General features: G+C 39.5%; 1 protein-coding gene and 1 non-coding gene across 3 annotated transcripts; one reads left to right on the forward strand and one right to left on the reverse strand.

Annotated features, from left to right (window-relative positions):
* Nucleotides 1-60: 60 nt before the first annotated feature.
* Nucleotides 61-132, reverse strand: trnap-agg (transfer RNA proline (anticodon AGG)). The gene has a single exon. It is a non-coding gene; the product is annotated as a tRNA-Pro (tRNA).
* Nucleotides 133-1231: 1099 nt separating this feature from the next.
* gigyf2 (GRB10 interacting GYF protein 2) lies at nucleotides 1232-20032 on the forward strand. Of its 2 annotated transcripts, none has more exons than XM_067474031.1 (29): nucleotides 1232-1342; nucleotides 3589-3640; nucleotides 3811-3958; nucleotides 4136-4231; nucleotides 5053-5161; nucleotides 6341-6446; nucleotides 6581-6621; nucleotides 6724-6756; nucleotides 6933-7109; nucleotides 7575-7786; nucleotides 7931-8078; nucleotides 8558-8809; nucleotides 8932-9104; nucleotides 9411-9564; nucleotides 12114-12280; nucleotides 13232-13326; nucleotides 13657-13785; nucleotides 13893-14023; nucleotides 14477-14577; nucleotides 14678-14818; nucleotides 14925-15083; nucleotides 15163-15396; nucleotides 15529-15651; nucleotides 15800-16063; nucleotides 16219-16421; nucleotides 16553-16704; nucleotides 16810-17003; nucleotides 18920-19061; nucleotides 19151-20032. In XM_067474031.1, exons 2-29 carry the CDS (start codon nucleotides 3603-3605, stop codon nucleotides 19216-19218), a joined length of 3990 nt encoding a protein of 1329 aa, XP_067330132.1. In that variant the 5' UTR covers nucleotides 1232-1342; nucleotides 3589-3602; the 3' UTR covers nucleotides 19219-20032. The 2 variants fall into 2 exon arrangements, with proteins under 2 accessions (XP_067330132.1, XP_067330133.1); XM_067474032.1 differs by having other exon boundaries at nucleotides 1233-1342; nucleotides 6933-7034.
* The last annotated feature ends 742 nt before the right edge of the window (nucleotides 20033-20774 follow it).

Here is a 20774-nt window from a genome sequence, read left to right on the forward strand (position 1 = left end):
ATGTTAAATATATCTGTGTACCGTGAGTTTATTCATCTAAATAAAAAAATAAAAAAAGCCGGGCTCGTCCGGGATTTGAACCCGGGACCTCTCGCACCCTAAGCGAGAATCATACCCCTAGACCAACGAGCCAATACGCTTGCTACTTACCGCTAAAACTTCAGAAAATGTCCTACCGCTTCAAATACGTTATGATTAGCTATAGTGTTTTGCTTTACGTGATTTGATTGTCTCACCAAAAGCCTGTAATAATACAGTACACCGTATAAAAACATAACCAGTTTTTCTTGGAAAACGTATCTCTTCGACCGTATTGACTATAGCTAAGTTTACAGCAGTGGGTAAGCATTGCCTAAAAATTATTAGGCTTTGACTATAAGTTAGGTTTAAATGTGGCGGTTTGCGCTGTTTATACCAACAAGCAGCTGCTAACTAAACGTATGACCACTGTTATTATGACGTAGCCACAGATATTAGTACTAGTGTGCTGCAAACTGAACAGAATTAACTTGATAAGAGGCCACTGAGGCATATATTTCCTCCAACTATATTCCAACTTCTGACTATAAATTTCCTTCACAGATGCAATACATTAACTCATATGGGAAAATGCTTATTATATTGATGCCAAATAACGTTAAAGTGCTCTTGTAATTTGTGTTTGATCGAAATACTCTAAATATAAGCTTCTGTTGATGCTGTGTGTTTTCTCAAACACAAATATAAAAATAATGGTATATTTAAAATGAAATTTAATACGATTTTGACAGACTTGTCCGTTGTTTTTATTTATTTGTTTTGATTTAAACAGATTATGTTGCTTAAGACAGTAGTAGGCATATGAATCCTAAAGTCCCATTTAGGTGATGTGTTTAAGAAGCTCACATCACTATTGGATTCTGGGGGCGGGTATGAGAAGCTTCTACTATAAGACCTCTTTCATACTTTTGATGTGTCACAACAAGGTAATACCCACTTTATTGAAACATAAATTCACATTTATTCAGTCACGTCTAAGTGTAATATGCACGACACAATTTATTACGAAAATAACCATTACATTAGTATAATAATAATCAATACATTAGTATAATTCACTTAGTTGTCAGTGAATCCTTCCACTGAATACAGCTTTTATCTGCTGTCATGTGACCAATACTCAGCCATCTTGTGCAAAACGAAGAGAGAGAGAGACAGAGAGAGAAAGTGAGATAGAGTTAGTGTGAGAGAGAGAGAGAGAGAGGGAGGGAGAGAGAGAGAGAGAGCGAGCGAGAGAGAGAGAGAGAGAGAGAGAGAGAAGGAGAACTCGCACACAAACCTTGTGCTGTCAGAACAAGCAGAGGTAAGACAGCCCAAGTTTAATATAGTAGTCAACATAGATCGTACATTTACGTGAAGGGCAGTGTCAGAGGGGCATATTATGATCCGCTGGGGTGCTTGGGACTGTTGTTAAACTACCATGTTTACTTTGGCCTTGCAGCACCGGGATCTACTGTTCCTTTGTGCGGGTCCGGGTCGTGGGGAGTACGGACCGACTGATAAGGAAACGCTGTTGTGTATTCAGGCTTCTCAGAAGGCCGCGTGTAGCTAGTTAGCTAACCTGTTACCATGCAAACTACATGTGTTGAGGATACGGATTAACCTATGTCAGACCAGTGACATGTTTGGCAGATATAATATATGACAACACATCTACTCCTATATGATCCTAAATCAGTGTCAGCACCTGTATAGCATTACACCTCCATGCACGTCAGGCTTAGCCCGTTAGCCAACTGCAGCCACCAACATGTTAGCATAGCCCCCATAGGCTGTCGCCTCGCTCGTTAGCGAAAATATTCTGGTGTGGCTCCAGGCATGTAGCAAGGGAGACTTTAAAGACAACTTTGCTGTCATCATTAATCAGAGTTACCCTACTCTAACTCTACTACCAACCTTTAACTGTTAGCTAGAAATCATGTTGTTGTAATGTCAGCTACTTATGTCCTGTAAATGGCTCAGTTACTTAGCTTAACCATATTAGTTTGTTTGACCGGTTAGCTTGCTAGCTTACTTTAGCAAACGTAATATTGGTAACAGGGTGATTTTCCTCATAACCTTTTACGGCTTGTGTGGGTGTTAGAAGTCAACTCTAACATTCAGTTGCCTAGTGTTGGCTTTGTAACGTTATTATTAGCATGGGTCGACTTGACTCATGTTAAATAACGTTAATGTGTATTTTTGCTTTGATCTTGAATTAGCAGTAAAGTTACACTCAAGATTTTCATACAGTATCAATAGAGACGTTTTTAGAATTAAGTGGGCAGTTAATGTTTCCTTCTGACTTTAGTGGATTCATTTATTAAAATGTGTAACGTTACCTGAATTAAAGCTAACCAAACCGGCAAAAGTTGTGTTGTGAGCAAGTTGGCCAGCTGGCGAGAACTGACTTAAGATTTTCAGATTAATAAAAGTTGTGTAAACGTTTGAATTTGACTTTACGTTCTCACTGGCAGATGTGCAAAGCCCGCAAGAGAGTTGTCAAAGTGTGGCGAACCTACGGTTGTGTTGCTTTAACGGCCAACTTACACGTGGCTTATCCTGGCCTCCATATGGTCAGTAGTATTGTGAGGTTACTGTCGTCTTTTGTGGTCCATATTTGAGGAAGCCTGGCTACCAATCAGCACTATTATTTATGTATTTATTTATTTCAACACAAATGTAAGGTAAAGTCTCAGCTGTGAAAACACTCACGTAAATAAACAACAGATCGTGTTGGTATATTATGTTTTGTAATTGATCTGCTAAAGTAAAGGCCACCTCTGTTGTCAATTACAGGTGTCAGACGTACCCTCCTTGCAGGCTGAGAGACTTCCTAAAATAGCTCTACCAGATTGAAATTGTACACTGGATGTGTGCTAGTGGGATGGGCTGTATTCTGAGCAGTTGGAATACATAAAAGCAAGCGAAATAAATATTTTTTTCACATTCTGTTCAGCAGAACTGTGCTATGGTATTATCAATTGGCTCAGTCAAATATCCGTTGAAGTAAGCCATTATGGTTTAGTTAATATTTTTGTAAAAGATAAGTTGATCATCGCAAAATATCTACAATTATTTTTAATGATCAATTAATTACTTTTAGTGAAAACGAGGCTATGGATTCTCTTGGTTCAGTTGCTTAATTAAGTGCATTTGCTGAATCATCTATCATTGTTAGCCGAATATGCTTGGACTTTGGATTGTTGGGAAGACAAAAGATATTTGGAAATGTCACTTGTCTCTGTGAAACTTTAAGGGGTGTTTATTCACAATTTAATGTTTTGTGGATTAAGCAGATCAGTATGTAACTGATAACTGCTCATAACTTTATCTCTACCCCTAATCGAATTTTTCTAGTTAATCATAAACATATAGATACAATTAATAGAGCTAATTGTTACATTCTTAGCATATTAACCACCTTAAACTATGTATAGCAAAGCAGGCTACAAGAGTTTGTAAGGATATTTTTTTTGTACAGGTTTTCGGAAAACAACGACAATATAGTGTGGATGCACACATTTGTTTACTTGTACTAAATGTTTCCTTCTCTTTTCATATTTGTAGAATTTAAAGGAAAAATGGCCGAAACCCAGACACTTAACTTTGGACCAGAATGGTAATTGAACTAAAATGAATTCCTGATTAGTCTGAAGGAAGTGAGTTGGAGATTGTGAAACTGGTTTTCTTTTGCGTCCTAATGCAGCTTTTCCAAGCATGTTCAGACATGCTAATTGCCACTTCAGCTCCTGCTAACCCTTCTACTTTTATTATCCTTTTCTTATCCAGGCTCCGTGCCCTGTCCGGAGGTGGTGGCGGTGGAAGCAGCACTGCTGTTGCCTCTCCACCCCTCTCGCCTGCATTGCCAAAGTATAAACTTGCAGACTATCGTTATGGGAGAGAAGAAATGTTAGCACTTTATGTAAAGGATAACAAGGTAAGTTTAACCTCCTAACTCTCGATGAAGGCTTGTTCTCTACATGATTTGCATACAAATTATGTTACTGCAGAGATTAAATTTATATTGTTCTCATTTGCTGTGTTATTATGCATTTTTCGAAGCCTTATGCATCTAATCAGTGAAGCCAGTCAATGTTTATTTCTCTCCCTCTAGATCCCTATAGACCTACATGATAAGGAGTTCTTGCCCATTTTGCAAGAAGAGCCCTTGCCACCTCTGGCACTTGTGTCTTTTACAGAGGAAGAACAGGTAGGAACATTCGTCGTAATGACTATGTTTACTTGCACCTAAGTAGCCAGGTTATTTAATCCCTTTTCAGACATGCACTGGAATGCTGACAGTCTCCTGACTTTATCAGAAGGGGATGCATGTGTGAACGCAAATGTCCAAGTGAGACACTTCTGACATTATCTGGACTTTATCCTTGGACCCCCCCCCCAAGTGCAACGTCTGTAATATGTGTGTGACGCGTGCTTGCAACATGCTGCTCTGTCCCGATTGTTGGGAGAATTAAAAGCGACACATTGAACATTTAAAGCAATGCTATGTAAAATGACTTGAGTGAGATTAAAGGGCTAATAACAAGCTACTTACATTGTGATGTTTCTTTTAACATATTGTTCTTTTCCATTAACATGTCATGTCTTTCCTCTGAAGTCTTCCCCTCCTTGACAGCAATCACTTTAGTGTTTTCAGTTTGTTAGAGTAGCATGAAGAGTGTGTTTGTTTAAAAGTGGGGGGGCAGATTGGTAGTGGCACTGTGTTAACGGAATAGGGCCTTACATTGGGATGTAATGTTCCATAAACAAGAACTCCCAGAATTTGTAGAGCAGACTGAGAAGCGCAAAAGGCCAAGTGTCATGCGAGCAGCTAAAAAAATTAAGTGACCATTTGTACTTAATGTTCACAATATACCAATGTACAAAATCCCATTTAGAACAAGCCACCATTCATTCTATTTTTCTGACTCCCTACTTCTGACTTATCAATATGACCAAAGTGAATTACTTACTTGCCTTCTCATTGTCGTTTATTAAAATACACCCCTCCCCCACGATTTGTATTTGCAGAGAAATTTTTCCATGTCTGTGAACAGTGCAGCTGTACTAAGGCTGACAGGGCGAGGAGGTGGTCCAATAGCAGGGGCTCCAAGAGGCCGAAGTACCTCAAGGGGTAGAGGTAAGAATCTAACTAAGATCATGTCTGAATGTGTCATGTTTCCTGTAATATGGATTTTCGAGCACAGTTTCGTTTCAGTCTTTTAATGCAGCTATTTTCATGTTCTGTCCATGCAGTTTCAGAATCACAACTGCAGATACTCAGGTCACCTTTTAAAGAATCCTACCAGTTTAGCTCCATCTAAGACATTGGTACTCTATAGGTGTTGTGCTTAATCAGCATTATTTGACCCTGCCTGCTCATCTTCTAATTGATTAACCTCAAATATGAAAAGCCTTACTTGAAATCCACTGTTTGCCCAATCACACTCACAAACTCATCTATATATAATATGCACTCAGTTAAAATTGACATATTTAATGTCATACACATAACTGGACAGAGACAATTCAAATGTTTCAAATATGATTGAAAAGTTACAGAAATACTAAACTCAGTGTCCAGCCTATTTGTTAATAAACGAGATTATGATCTTTTAGTGCCTGGCTACACATGTACCATTCTGCTAAGTGACTGTTGTCCCCTTTTAATGAGGAAGACAAATAAACTTTTTCACACCTTCTGCTCTTTTATTCAAATGGTACATTAAAAACCAAATTTTCCATGAATACACATCTATTGAAAACATGGCCTTTAATACTTACCATTTAATAGTTGATTCCAAGTAAAGCTTACAATTCAAAGGCAAACTGCTTAATAAAGCATTAGGAATCAATGCACATATAAAACACTTACTATTTAAATTTACATGTGTTTTGCTGCTAAAGGATTTTTCAATGTTTGATTCGCAAATCCCAACTTCATATTCAAATCAGCAGCACCTTTTTAGGTGAGGCCTTCTCCATGATTTAAATGCACGTTGACACACAGACTATTGGGTTATTAAATAAAATATTTTAATTATAATTACCTAAATTGGATTTTGGAAAAAGGATAGAGGGAGTACAACAGATTATGACTGGCAACTTATACTTGTGTATTCACAACAGAAAAAACAAAGTATTTAAAATAAAGCCAGTTAACTCACATATGCACCCATGGCCACTGGTTACAAAAAAAAGTGAGTTTCTGATCATCTGTTGTGGAGAAATATTCTACCTTTAGGCTGCTTACTATGTCAGATAGTTGTACTGTGTCATTAGATCTAATTATGTTATGTTAACCTGTGATTGTTTTCAGGCCGGGGAAGAGGAGATGGAGGATTTTACCAAAGAAGTTTTGATGATGTGGAAGGTTTTGGTCGTGGAGGAAGAGAAATGCATCGTTCCCAGAGCTGGGAAGAAAGGTACTAAATACCCATGTGTGGTGTCAGGTTTAGTTCTGACCATGTATAGATGCTCAGTATGAGTTTTAGTTGATGTAAAATAAACATCTTTGTAGTCCTCGCTTTACTTCATTGTTGTTCTTTTTCTGAACCAGGGGAGATAGAAGGTTTGAAAAGCCAGGTCGAAAAGAGCCAGGTTGGTTTTAAATTATTCTCCTAAATAGTTAAAACAATTTATGCACATTAGCAGTTTCACAGGCTTATTTACATGTTTCTCTCTGGTTTGAAAATCTTGCAGATGTTGCTCCAGGACATTTTCAGATCAACCACAGTAAGTTTGCTTTCGTATGCATTTAATTGTTGACGTTTAGGAAGTTCAGATTTTCAGTAAATGGACATTCCAAGTGACGGCTTATGTATGAAGTCATTTTAAAGTGAGCGTTTTGACGTGCTTTAAATTTTGATTATCAGTGGCACTGTTTTAATCATTTTCCTTGCTCTTTGCAGTCCGAGGAAACTACGAGGAAAGTGGGACAGTCCTACCACGAAAGCATGACTTCACGCGATCAGAGAGTGAGAACTGGCGTACTTCTCGTGATGATCAGAATGGTGAGGATGATGAGGGGGGTTGGCGGCTGGCTGGTTCTCGACGGGACAGTGACCGGTGGTGCCCCCCGAGCCCAGGTGGGCAGTGCACTGACCCACATTACTGATGCATTTATCTTTTGATAAATGTATTTGTGTCACTCTGTGGTGTTTGTTGTATGGCTCGCTTCAGAATAAGCCACAGTTGTGTGTCACAGCCTGTAAACTGGATTATATTATCTTTACTATATGACCAACTTCAATTACAGGGCATTGTCGAGTTTCCAATTTTCTTTCGGGGTAGCGACTGCTTTGTCAGCTTGACTACCAGAAAAATATTACTTACAACAAATATCAATTGAAGGTACATTGATGTTTTTATTCCTTCTTTCATGCGCTCTTGACTTGCACACACTTAAAAAAAAAAATTGTTATTACGTGTTTATTGTATTTCGATTTTTTTGTGCGTGGCCAAAATATTACTTGTCCATCTTAGTAAAGCCAGGGTTCATTATGAGATTGGATTTGGTTGTACAATACCGACTGTTTTCTACTTTTCTCTAGATGGGCCTCGGTCAGCAGGGTGGCGGGAACACCCAGACCAGCGTCGGCGTTTTCCTTTTGATGCAAGAGAAGATGAGCGTGGGTACAGGAGACCACGGTCAGGCAGCGGCAGCCTTGAGGACGAGAGGGACAGTCTCCCGGAGTGGTGTCTGGAGGACGCAGACGAGGAGGCAGGCACTTTTGACTCATCAGGGGCCTTTCTGTCTCTCAAGGTAGGAGCCCTGAGAAAGGTTTAGAATAAATAATGTAAAGCACTAATGTGCCATTATTTAAATGGCTCATGTTCAGTCATCGTTGTAGAGAAGATTATTTGCGTCATTGGGGTAAGACCATTGGTGTATTTGCTTTGTTATCAGAAAGCCTCCAAGGAGCCAATCCTGGAAGAGGCAGAGCTTGAATTCAGACCTCTGGATGAGTGTGAAGAGGGCCTTGAGGAAGAGGAAAGTCAGCCCAAGGAGACCAAAGAAACAGAAACGGAGGCCAAGAGAGAACTTGACCGAAAAGGTCTTTCACTTTGATAGTTCAAAAGCCTTGTGAATAGCAATGAATTGCAGGCTTGGTTAAGAATTCAGTTTGAAATTAGAAAACAAAAAGTTTGGTCCCATATTAGTTTTTACTTTATAAACATTTAATATAGTATGAAAACATTTCCATTGCTGTCCCTTTTCATCGTGGGCAGAATTTAGCTACAGCAGAGCTCCACTGAGGCTGTTTGCTGTTTGAGTCACTGTTTCTATGCTTATATTTTCCTGAAACAGATTTTAACCAAAGTCCTCTGGCTGAATGTTGTTTTCATAGCGCACTCTGTCACTCTGTCATGCTGCAGCTTCCACACCTAACTTGCTGTATTTTTCTAAATGAACCTGATGTACTGTAACATCCCAGTAAAACTGGAACAAAATCTAGAAAGTGTCATAGCATTTATAAACAATCATATTATTGGTTATGCTTTATATTATAATTATTATTAATTCTTTTTTTAGATCTGGCCAGAGTGTCAGAGGAGGCTCCACCTCTTGCTCCACCTGTTGCTCTACCAGTTTCGGAAGCCCTGGTTCCTGCCCAATCCTTGTCCCCAAGTCAGCCCAGCAGAACAGAAGAAACAGAGAGGCCAGCTGAACGACAGCCGCCCCTGGAACTCCCACCAGAGCCCTGCAAAGTCCCCCTGCATGTCCCTCTGTCTAACAGCATGCTGGAAACCCTTCCTATGACCCACATTTCTACCACTCTCGCAGGTGGGGTTTGGGTTTTTCATTTACAGTAAATGGAAGGACTTAGCTTTGACTTGTAGCACTTGGCTGTAACTACCATGAAAACCCAACTAATATCTGCTATTTCCATTCCCTGTTGTGTGCAGAAGTGTCTTCTCCATCACCCAGCGTCCAGTTGCCACAGCAAAAGCCCATGGAGGTGCATGTGGCAATGAAAAATCCTTTGCCCTTCCCTTCAACTGTTATAACACCTATTGGCAGGCCCACCACTGTTCCACATGACACTGATGAAGATGAAGGACTGACACACTTTGAGCAGGTAGATTTGGAGAGGTTCAATATAAAAATCTGTCACTAAGCTGTAAAACTGTCAAAAATAATTCCAACAGTCCTGAGATTTCTGACCTAAGATTTTAAGTACCTCCTAAAATCTTGTAGAGGAAAGTATGTTGTTGATGATAATAATCATAATAAATAGTTCATGTCTAAAAATTTAGTTTTTAAAACTATTCTTTTAAGCCAGAGCAGTAATATTTTACTGATCAGCCAGGATGACACAACATGGACAGCTCACCTACTCATACACATTTTAAAGTTAATGAGTATTGACTTTATTCTTCTCCAGGAGGCAGAGAAGATGGTAGCATATCTACAGGATGGTGTGGCGGATGATGACAGACTTGCAGCTAAGACTTCAGAAAAGCAGAAGCCAGGCCTGCCGCTCACTCATGAAGCTGCTCTCAAGTGGTTCTACAAAGACCCTCAGGGGGAGATACAGGGTGAGACTGGAGGATATTGTATGTGGTCAGAGTGTGACTTAAATACTGGACATTTATTTTTAAAACTACCCCGATTTAACGTAATGCTGGACCGTATGAACGAAAATCTATATTGTAGTATTTTTATTAATGTGATGATTTCATGGTATATAACATTTTCTTTTTCATGCATGTCCAGGCCTTTTAAATAGGTTTGTGCCTTATTCTATTGTCAAGAGTACATAAAATATAAAAGTAAGAAATATATTTCTCAAATGTTCTTTTGAACAAGTACGCTTTAGATTACAGCCTGTGACTTACAGGGTAAGTACAGTCAACTTACTGAGTACTTATCTGTGTAACTAAGGTGTACCTCCAGAGTACCTATGGATACATATTTGTTCTTACTTGATAACAGTAAGCAAACTTTGGGGAATAACAGGGAAACAAAGTGACAATAAGAAAAATACCTACAGTGCAAGTGTTTGTGGTATATCTGTGAAGGTACACCGTGGTCAAGCCAAGGTATGCAAGTATTAAAACATCTATTGATCAGACATTATTCTCTTGGTTCTCCATTTAACAAATACAGTTTTCTAAATTTTAATGTGCTATTATTTTATTATTCTTAAAGGTACAAAGCAGTTTGTACAGATAATGTTACTCCATTTGATTTGTCACTGCCCTGCTTGCTTAAGCAGAGCCTTAAAAAAGTGCCTCTTCGCGAGATGTCTGAAGTAATACTTCACAGTTTAATTGGCACTCAACTGTACTCTACTCCTGGTATTCCAATGCATTTTTTAATGCAATACCTTCTTGCTAGTGTTAGTACAAGCTGCTACAAGTCTAAACTTTGGATCTGCTTGGAAGTTTTTAAAACCAAAAAACATCTGCAGACACAGCTCTATTCTTGGGCACAGGTTCTTCTGGTGCATCTCTAGTTACACGTTCTTTATCCACCATCTATTTTCAGTTTTTTAATTTACCATAGTGACGTTGCAAACCGCCCCCAGCTGTTGGAAAATTATTATGCTGCCTGGGTAACTAGCAAGCAGCTACCCAGCATGCCCTTTAGCATTGTCATTTCACAGTGTTACAAATTCTTTGTGTTTCAAATTATGTGCCATGGCACTTTTGCCTTGTTAAAGCCCCAGTAATTAACATTTTAACATTAAATTAACAGCTTTAAAATCATATTGATGGTACTCTGACTTACAATAAGATAAATGTCTTCTCTGCCATGCCCTCAGTGTGCTTGGTCTCTTGAATCCTGGACTATGGAACAACTCTCTTGCAAGAGCTGTGTAACACTGAGGCAAAGAGATGCACAATTTATGAAATGATTCAGACTTAAGTAAAGTAGTCATGGATCGTGTAAAACATATCCACGATTAAGGTCAGATTGTATTTGTTTAAACGAAACGCTAAAATGGAGGAGAAACTGGGAGACGCACAAAGGGCACATGTACATGTGGTTGGATGGAGACAGCAGAAAAAGGTGGTCAGTTTTTTGGTGACGTCGTTCAGTCAGTCGCATGTTGTTATGCTTAACCAGATCCTGTTTCCCCTCCAGCTTCTCATTGTACACGCATGTTTCTGCAGGAAGCTGAATCTAAATTCAAATCTGCAAAACAAAACAAAAAAAGAACATCCCTATTTAAGCACAACTCTTTTGTGTTTTACGTCACACTAAAGTACACACAGCTGATACTGGGGTGCCAGTACGAGTTTAAAATGACCACTTTAGCAGCATTAGAGTGGCTTTTTTTGTTTGTTTGTTTGTTAGTTTTTAAATCTGTGAAGTGGCAGAATAGGCTTAAATGGCCAGCTGAACAACATTAACATCAAGGCAGGGTTCTGCATAAAAAGGGTATTTGTGTTGATTGCTGTATAACTATGTTGTTTTAGCTTCCCACCCAAATTTTTTTCAAGGTAATCCAAGTTTATTTTTTTGTTGTTGTTGCTGTTGTTTTCCTGCTTCAGGGAACTTTGACTGGTACAAAGGAATAAAATTGTCTGAGCCCGAATATATACTTCAAGATGTAACACAGCACAGTTTTGTTTGTGGTGCATGCACATTATGTTTAACTACATTGTTATGTCACGGCTGCGCTAGAGTTACTGATTGATGTCTGTAAAAAATTCAGTAATGTTACTCTAACAAGTCCATCAGAGTCATTGTTTGGCTTCTGATGCTTCCTTTTCTGGTTCAGTAACAACTTCAGCTTGTCAACAAATCGCTGTCCATGACGAGGACCCAAACTGTGACTGTTATTTTACAGCGGTCTATTGAGGTTTTGAAGAGGTTTAAAACCCAGAGTTAAAACTTAAAACCATGAGTAAGTTCCTCCCCATGCTCATTTAAAAGCGCTCTACAGTGATTTTAGGCGCTAGTAATATAATGCAATCTGCTATTCAATTATTCCATATGGCGTTTGATATGATGGTATGGTGCTATATGAGAAATGCAAACCACCTGTAAAATGAAAATTGGTGTCCAAGGTGAACTGGTATAACTGCTTAATGCTAATCTACTATGTACCTGCTGTGCTTTTCCTTTGCTCTTCCAGGTCCATTCAGTAATCATGAAATGACTGAGTGGTTTCAGGCTGGTTACTTCACTATGTCTCTGTTGGTCAAACGAGGATGTGATGAAGTATTTCAGGCTCTGGGAGAGATCATGAAGATTTGGGGAAGGGTGCCATTTACTCCAGGCCCTGCACCCCCACCTCTACAGGTATGTGTTTCGCTCTTTCTTTCCTTATATTATCTTTTACCTGTAATACGGCTGAACGAAGAATCGCTTTCAAATCAATAAAACAGTTAATAAAAGAGTATGCAACTTTCAAATTGCAAAAGCTGGTAAAATCACAAATTTGCTGCGGTACCACCCAGCCATGTTTGGCAATCTGTCAATTAAAAAAACAAGGGGAGTGGTGGGTTAAGAAAGAAATGGAGAAAGTTGGCACGAAAAAATATACAAGGAAACTCAGTTTAGAAAAAAATTGGTTAAATTGAGTTTTTCTCATTGATGTGTGCATGACACTCCGCTGAGTAGTTTCTATGGTTGTGGTATTCTGTTCACTGCTGTTTTTGTTTTGTTTTGTTTTTTTCTTGGTATCTTTTTTCATCATTTTATACAGAAAAAGAAACATTATACTGCAATTGTAGTGTAGCGATTAAAAATGCAATTCAGTTTTATTGTATTTTTTGTATTGTTCAGCATTTATTAATATCCCTCAGCCTTAGTTGCTAGTACTGTCCATGACCTGTAGGTGGTGTTATGTGTCTGTCTTTTTTCAGTTGTTAGGTGAATTTGTTAGGTCTTTCAGGACCCTCCTTTTTTACTTTAAAATCGTTCCTTTCTTAAAAAGACATTGCCACAATTAAACAAACATTTTTCATAATAATAACAACATTTTAAAAATTTGGATAGGAGTGACTGACTTTTAAGAAATATTTACTGATTGATCTTAAGAAGTAAATAATCGGTTGCCTAATATTCGGGAAAGATACCTTAAGTAGCAATTGCAGCCATGGCTCATTATATAAACATTTATATTTGCTTTACACTTGACACTGCTGTTTAAAGTTTAGACTCTCTTGTTCATTGTCAGATATTTGTGTTTCTTTTACTTGTTTGACAGTGCTGACTTATCTTGACTCTGTGTCTCCTGATGTAATGCAGGGTGATGGTGATCAAGAGAGGTTGAAGAGGCAGCAAGAGCTCACTGCTCTCAACCTTTATCAGTTACAGCAGCTTCAATATCAATACCTCCTCAGGTATGCCAGTGAAATCAGGCAATTTATCAGTGCCACTCACCTAAAAGTGGAAACAGACTATTGTGTTTAGAATCGGTGACATTTTTAATTTGCAGTTGATTGCACTTTTGTAAGGAAAAAATATATTCAAGTAGACTTTTGTACACTGCTCTCTTAAAGTTGCTGTTTAACTTAGAATTAGCATCATTCTACACAACCTCTAGACCAATCTTGAAACATTTTTAGTTACAGGCATTTTAATATTCAGAATTTGGTGTAAATAATTAGTCTAATGGGATTCATGAATGTCTTTTTATTTTATTTTTTCTAATTTTTATCTTCATCATTCAGGCAGCAGTATGCTCAGGTTCTGGCCCAGCAGAAAGCTGCAGTTCTTAGCTCAGCTCCTGTTCAACAGCAGCAGCAGCACCAACAGCAGATCAACCTGCTTCTACAGCAATACCAGGCACTCAAGATAAGGTTGATGATACTTGCATTCTTGCACAAACATGCCTGTCGAGAAATTTTACCTTGCATTGACAAGGAAGCAGTGGTTTATCAGTGGTTGTTTGCTTATGTTTCTGTAGAGCATCTGAGAGCCTCCTACCTCCCGTTACCCGGTCTCTATCAGTACCAGACTCTGGTTCTGTGTGGGAAATGCAGAACGCGTCTTCTCAGGCTTCTTGCACACCAAACATTCAGCAAGCTGCTCCAAGCAGTAAGTTTCTCCATTCAGTGACTTGTGTCTTTGTAACACACCTAAAACCAAAGGTCTTTCAGGTTATAGAAGATGTATTGTATCTAGTGCAGGGCAGTATATAGAGTCAGTTTGATTAAAGCAAAAACTTGCTTTTTAAATGTCTGACACAAATGCCTAAATCAAAAAGTTGAGATTGTTACTTCCTCTGCCGTCACTCATTTGAGAGTGCCAGCAGTTCTCTGGAGTTATGACAGAAATGTCATCCGTCACTGTTATGCTGTAATGTTTACAATATAAATTGTAGGATAACACATTGGCATATGATTTTTAGTAGTTAAATCTATTTTTTTAAGTTTATTTAGCAAACAAAATCGATTAGAATTGTAATTGAATAGAGCAGGGAAAAAAAGACATTTTTAGGCCATATTGCCCAGCAGCCATAGTTGCATCATATTTTGTCATTCTCAACAGCATGGGATGGCAGCAGTGTCTGGGATTTACCTATAGACTCCATGGCACAGGCTCCAACTATCGAGCAGATGCAACAATTAGAAAAGGCAAAGACTGCAAAGGTAATAAGTTTTCCTTTTTTGTGTGTGTGTCCAGACTATATACAAATTTGCAAGATAAATATTGTTACATTCTTGTTGTCTTACTGACATTACCTATCAGTTGGACCTGGAGAGGCGTGAGGTAGAAATGAGAGCCAAAAGAGAGGAAGAGGAGAGGAAACGCCTGGAGGAGGTCCTGAGAGCTCGGCAAGAGGAAGAACGGAAACGCTTGGAAGAAGAGGAGCTGGCACGGCAAAAACAGGTTGAGTATTTGAACAGTATTAATCACACGCACCTGAGCTGCTGTTTCATTGTGAGTCATTTCTCATTGATGACCCTGAAACTGACTTGGTGTTGTCCAACTTTAGGAGGAGGCTTTAAGACGGCAGAGAGAGCAAGAAGAGGCACAGCGCAGGCAAAAGGAAGAAGAAGAGAGACTAGCACAGGAAGAAGCTCTCCGAAGATTAGAAGAAAGAAGGAGGGAAGAGGAGGAGAGAAAAAAACGGGAAGAATTCCTTCGCAAACAAGTAAGCAAACAAAAAAAGTCACACGCTTTATTTCCATAAGGAATGTCTCTTTGATTTGTGATGTTGACTGTCTGACCAGGAAGAGGAGAGGAGAAAGCAGGAAGAACTAGAAGCATTGAGGAGGCGAGAGGAGGAGAAGCTAGCAGAGGAAGAGGCAGCAGCTGCTCTGGCCCAACAGCAACAGGAGGAGCAGAAGAGGAGAGAGCAGGAGGCCCAAAGACAGCAGGAGCTGCAAAGGCAAAGGCAGCAGCAACAAGAGGCCCTTAGAAGACTTCAACAACAGCAGCAGCAGCAGCAGCTTGCACAGATGAAGGTGAGGATTAGTTGTTATATTTGACAATGTAAAATGTATTTGAAGTTAGATAAATAAATTTTTTTCTCCTATCTATCTATCTATCTATCTATATTTATTTATTTATTTATTTCTTCCTTCCTCTTTTGGTAGCTTCCATCCTCTTCAAAGTGGGGCCAGCAGTCAACCAATGCTGCAAACCAGACTCCTAACGCCTTGTCACTGGCTGAGATCCAGAAACTGGAAGAGGAGAGAGAGCGACAGGCACGGGAGGAGGTACGGACACAAAGCAGCAGGGCTTTTGAATGTCAAACTATCCCCACTTATGCTGTCTTCAGTTGCCATTTTGTGCTGTTACACAAACCGCACTACAGCTTATTGTTGTCCCACCTGATCCATCTTTTCCTTGCTTGCCCCACACCAGAGACGTCAGCAACAAGAGCTCCTGAAACTACAGCAGCAGGCCCTGCAACAGGCTCAGCAACCTCAAGCTAAGCTGTCAGGTTGGGGCAATGTGTCCAAACAGCCAGTTGTTACCAAGTCTTTGCTGGAGATTCAGAGGGAAGAAGCCCAACAGATGAAACAGCGAAAGGAGCAGCAGCAGCAGCAGCAACAGCAGCAGCCACCACCACCACCAACACATCACCACCCCATCGTCACCCAACAGACCCGCACTCAAAACAGAACTGTATGTGGTGTTAAGTTTTCCATTGGTTCTGATTTTCACCTTTTTAAAGACTGAACAACTAGTTTGGGGAAGGGAAAAAAAAACGGGTACAGATAATCACTTGCAGCCCTATAAACAAATGTTAGAGCAATAATAGTGTCTTGTTGTCTTCACAGACATCTCTGAGCAGCTCGGTGTGGGGGTCTGTAAATACCAGCACCTGCACTAACTGGGCTTCAGACTCCAGAAGTATCTGGGGGGACACCCACAATTCTAACATGGGCTTCTGGGACGAGGCTGTGAAGGAGGCTGTTCAGCAACCTCCCCAAACCAAGAAAGGCAGTACGCAGAAGAACAACAAGGGAAACGCCAACCTCAGGTATTTATAAAGGCAAATGTCTCATTCAAAACCTTTGTTGAAACACTTAATTTACCATATAAAGGATTTGAGTGATATTTCACTAAATGAGCCTTTTTTTCTACCTTCCCCAATTGTTTTTCCACATTAAGTAATTCTTTAAGTGGCCGAGCCAACAAGAAGGTAGAGGAGGAGGAGAAGCTGCTAAAATTGTTCCAGGGGGTCAGTAAGAGCCAACAGGACACATTCATGCTATGGTGTGAGCAAACCCTGCACACCCTCAACACAGCCAACAATCTGGATGGTAAGTTTTTAAAATATGTTTAGCAAAGGCAAATTCACCCACAAACGTTGATGGACCATTTCTGGAAGCCAAACTCCAAATATCCTACATCTGTTTCCCTGCCAGTTCCTACATTTGCATCCTTCCTCAAAGAGGTGGACTCTCCATACGAGGTGCACGACTATGTCAGGGCCTACCTGGGGGACACACCCGAGGCCAAGGACTTTGCCAAGCAGTTCCTGGAACGTCGTGCCAAACAGAACACTAACCAACAGAAACCGGCACCACAAAACCCCCAGCAAGTTCTCAAACAGCAGCAGGTGAGCGAGACTGAAGTGGTGTCAGTTCTTATTAAGCACATAGCTGTGACATGCAAGTGATGCGATTCTGCCATTATGGTCACCGCTGCTATTTACATTTCTCTCATATGTCACTGCTTTGGATCAGCTCCAAAATATTTCACTGCCTATAATCTCTCCATATGATCTGTTGCAAAACTACTTATGATTTATTTAGTCGTCCTTAGTGATCATCTATTTGTCTTTCTTTCAAAGTTGAAATATGCGTCAGGCAACATGATGATGAATATCATCTTACACAATCACACACTTGCCTAGAAGATTGTGTCCCTGAATGCAGCATTGTCTGTAGTTTCCACATCAGTGTAGTCTGTTCGACCACAATAAGCCTCAGAGTGTCCTGAGCGGCCTTTCAAACATTTAACTCGCAGCGGGAGATCATCCGAGAAAGAACCTTGAAAATCAGATCGATCAGATCAGCGCACAGGAGGCACAGAATGATATATTTAAAATGTAGGGTTTTGTTAACAGGACATTGGAGACGTGTATCTAATTAAAAAGGCACTCAACTGTTAAAAAGGTTCTATCACTCGACTGCAACGCCAGTTGAGAGATAGATATGTCATCAACATGCCCACTGACTGCATGTAATCCTCCACACAACTCGGGACAGAGATATAGTCTGGATACTGTCTGCAGCATTTCACTCGGACATTTTCGTTCCCACATATCCCCCCTCCTCAAAAAGTCAGGATTTCAGTGCATGTTTGAATAGTGGTACTGAAACATGTAACCATCATTTTCCTTAGTTTAGCCAAAAGTCAGTTTGATAAATTGGACTTAAAAAGAATCCACACAGAGGATGTTGGGTTCTGACAACCACAACACCGCTGATTACACCTGGAAATACAGTTCAACAACAGTGAAATAACACACAAGAGTCGACTTTTGTGTTTTACTTGCACAAGGGGAGCCCGGCGGGGTCTTAGTGACACGAACTCAGCCAACTCCACCGGGCTCTTCCTTGTTCACACTATTTATTGGGAAACAGAGATCAAAGCAGAAAAACAACTCCTTATAAGTAATAGGCCAATGAAAAATGCAATTCATCACATAATGATAATATAGCGTTGCATTGTTTCCTCGACCACTGTCAACAGACTTTAAAGGTAAACTACAAAGGCAACTATCAAAGGCAAACTACCAAAGCTACATGGCGTCACTAATGACATCATAAGTACATAGACACATCACAAACATACATTACATTACACACACATGCAAGCGTTACATGTAATGTTGGAAACAATTAACAAACCCTAACAGTGGACATTTTCATTCTACTGGAAAAGTATTGTTTGTCTAAGCCCCTTTTATTGGCAAAGAAACTTCCCAGTGATTATTTCTAGGAGTTTAAGCAGAAAAAACTAAAACATTGCAACTATTTTGACAGCTGATAATTGTTAATACATTGTCTGGTGCCATTTTCTCTCATTTCAGGATTTGTTTTCTCTTTTTGGATATGATACTAAATGTATTGTTTTGGGTTTCAGACTGTCAATCAGACAAGTAATTTCCAGAGGTCTCCTTGAAGAAGTTGTGACTCGTTTTTTTGTTTGTTTGTTTTTTTGTTAACCTGACCTGTTGAAGACTAATTGATAAATGGACAAAATAATAGCTAATTAACAATAATGAAATGTCTGTAGTCCCAGTGACTTGTCCCAGTTTCTCTGTCTGTCGTGTAGATTTCATTGTACCAGTAAATTACTGTTAGCATAACTTCAAACGATTTTAACTGGGCGCAGTGTTAGTGGGAAAAGTGTTTTGTTCATTCTCATGAAAACAATAACACTTGTAATTTGCGTAAACATCATCAAAATTCACTGGGACAACATTCTTGGCGGATGTCTTTTAAATCCACATTATCTCCTGCCCAGGATTCTGTTTGGGGTGGAACAGGATCTTCATCGCTCTACCAGTGCAACCATACAAGTGGTCAGCAGCAGCGCTTTGAGACCGTCACCTCAGGGAAGAAGAAAAAAAAGCAGAAGATGGTCCGTGCAGACCCCAGTCTTCTAGGTGAGGCTGCAAGATGTAGAAAATGTTGCAGTGATGTGTTTTTCAGGTCTCACGTGCTAATTAAATGTTTGTGTCCTTTCAACTTTTAGGTTTTTCAGTAAATGCTTCATCTGAGAGATTGAATATGGGAGAGATTGAGACTCTGGAAGACTTTTAAGGGACTGCAGCCAAGCAAACCGCACTGACTGTATTCGATTTGAACAGCAGCTGTGTTACCCAAATTTCTGCCCCATCCCCAACTGCTTCCATGACATTCACCTTTGTTTTCAGTTTCCCATTCATCAGACATAATCTGGTATTCCCTCATAAATTCCAAATTGTGAACAAACAGGGATCTCTGAGGCAGTTTTTTTTTCCTGTTGCTAATGGACCTATAATCTGACAAGAATCCTTGACAGTAACGGATCGGAGTAAACTGACACACGAAAAATCCAACCGGGCAACCGAACAGTCTGAGGAGATCTGAAAAGACATTGATGTCTGTTTGGCATTAGCTACTTTATTCTCTATAATATCCTGAGGCATAAAGTCACAGTCACAACAGATAACAAAATTGGCCTCCATTGTATGAGATTTTGTAAGCACGGATATATGGTTGGGATATTATGAGAAAGGCTAGAGAGGTTATATCCATAGTTTTTTTTTTTGTTTGTTTTATTTATTAAAAGTTTTCCCCTTACACTTTACCCCCCCCCCTCCCCTCCCCATTTATCCTCCCCCCCTTTCTGCTGGGTGTTCATGGATAATGACGGAAAGATAAGTGCTCAAGGATTCGTGCCCGCTTATGTCCTGTTTTAAGGACATGTTCAAAAGTTCCAAGTAGTTACTGTTTCTTGTAAAATACTAGGCTGTTTAAAGAAAAACACTTTCAACTCTGCATCTGTATTATAATATATGAAAATGATCTGCTGGAGTCATACTTTTTTATTGCGGTATGAAATATTAAAATAGTCTGATGTGTGGGCTGTTTATACCTGTGTCTGACCCATTCAGAAAACGCACAATCCACATGCATTCACCTGGTCACACTACAGTAAATTGCATCTTTTTAAAAATGATATTACATGTTGGAAATGTGTAAATGAAAATAAGCACCAGGTGTTAAAGAACATAAGTGAAGCCAGTTATGACGAAATGAGAAATTCAACTAAAGAACATTTTTAGTCCGTCTGAGTGGGAAGAAAGTAAATAACAAGCCGCATCACGTGGCTCTTTCCTGTAATCTGCAGCATAAATTATGCTGATGGTATTTCCTCTTTTTTCTGTTTGTGTATTGGCCGTTTGTACCGAACACTTTTCCCACACCTGTGTCACAACTGTACAACAAATTTTTAACTGGAACAATGTGTTGTGGTTCTAGAGCATGTGCCATTAAATTAGTCATTGTTTTTGAATTTCAAAAAAGGAAATGAAACCCAACATTAACTTCTACTAAAAAGCACACATCTAGATATTTGGCACACTGAAGCTAAAACCCTGTCTGAACTTTAGCTGCAGGTGCCAGAGTAAGAAAATATAGTTTGTCCTGGTGACAAACAGTTTTTGTGCTGCTTTATGCTTCTACAAAGCTCGTGTCAATTTGTGACACCACTCGCTAATGTTATTATTTTCTAATCTTTAGTGCCCCTTTGGCTTATTCCTCTACAGTGACATTTCTAACAGAACTTTCTGTCTGAGTGATTAAACCTTTGATATTTTACAATTTTATTGCAA

Source organism: Channa argus, chromosome 14, assembly GCF_033026475.1.
Source record: "Channa argus isolate prfri chromosome 14, Channa argus male v1.0, whole genome shotgun sequence".
Lineage (NCBI taxonomy): Eukaryota > Metazoa > Chordata > Actinopteri > Anabantiformes > Channidae > Channa > Channa argus.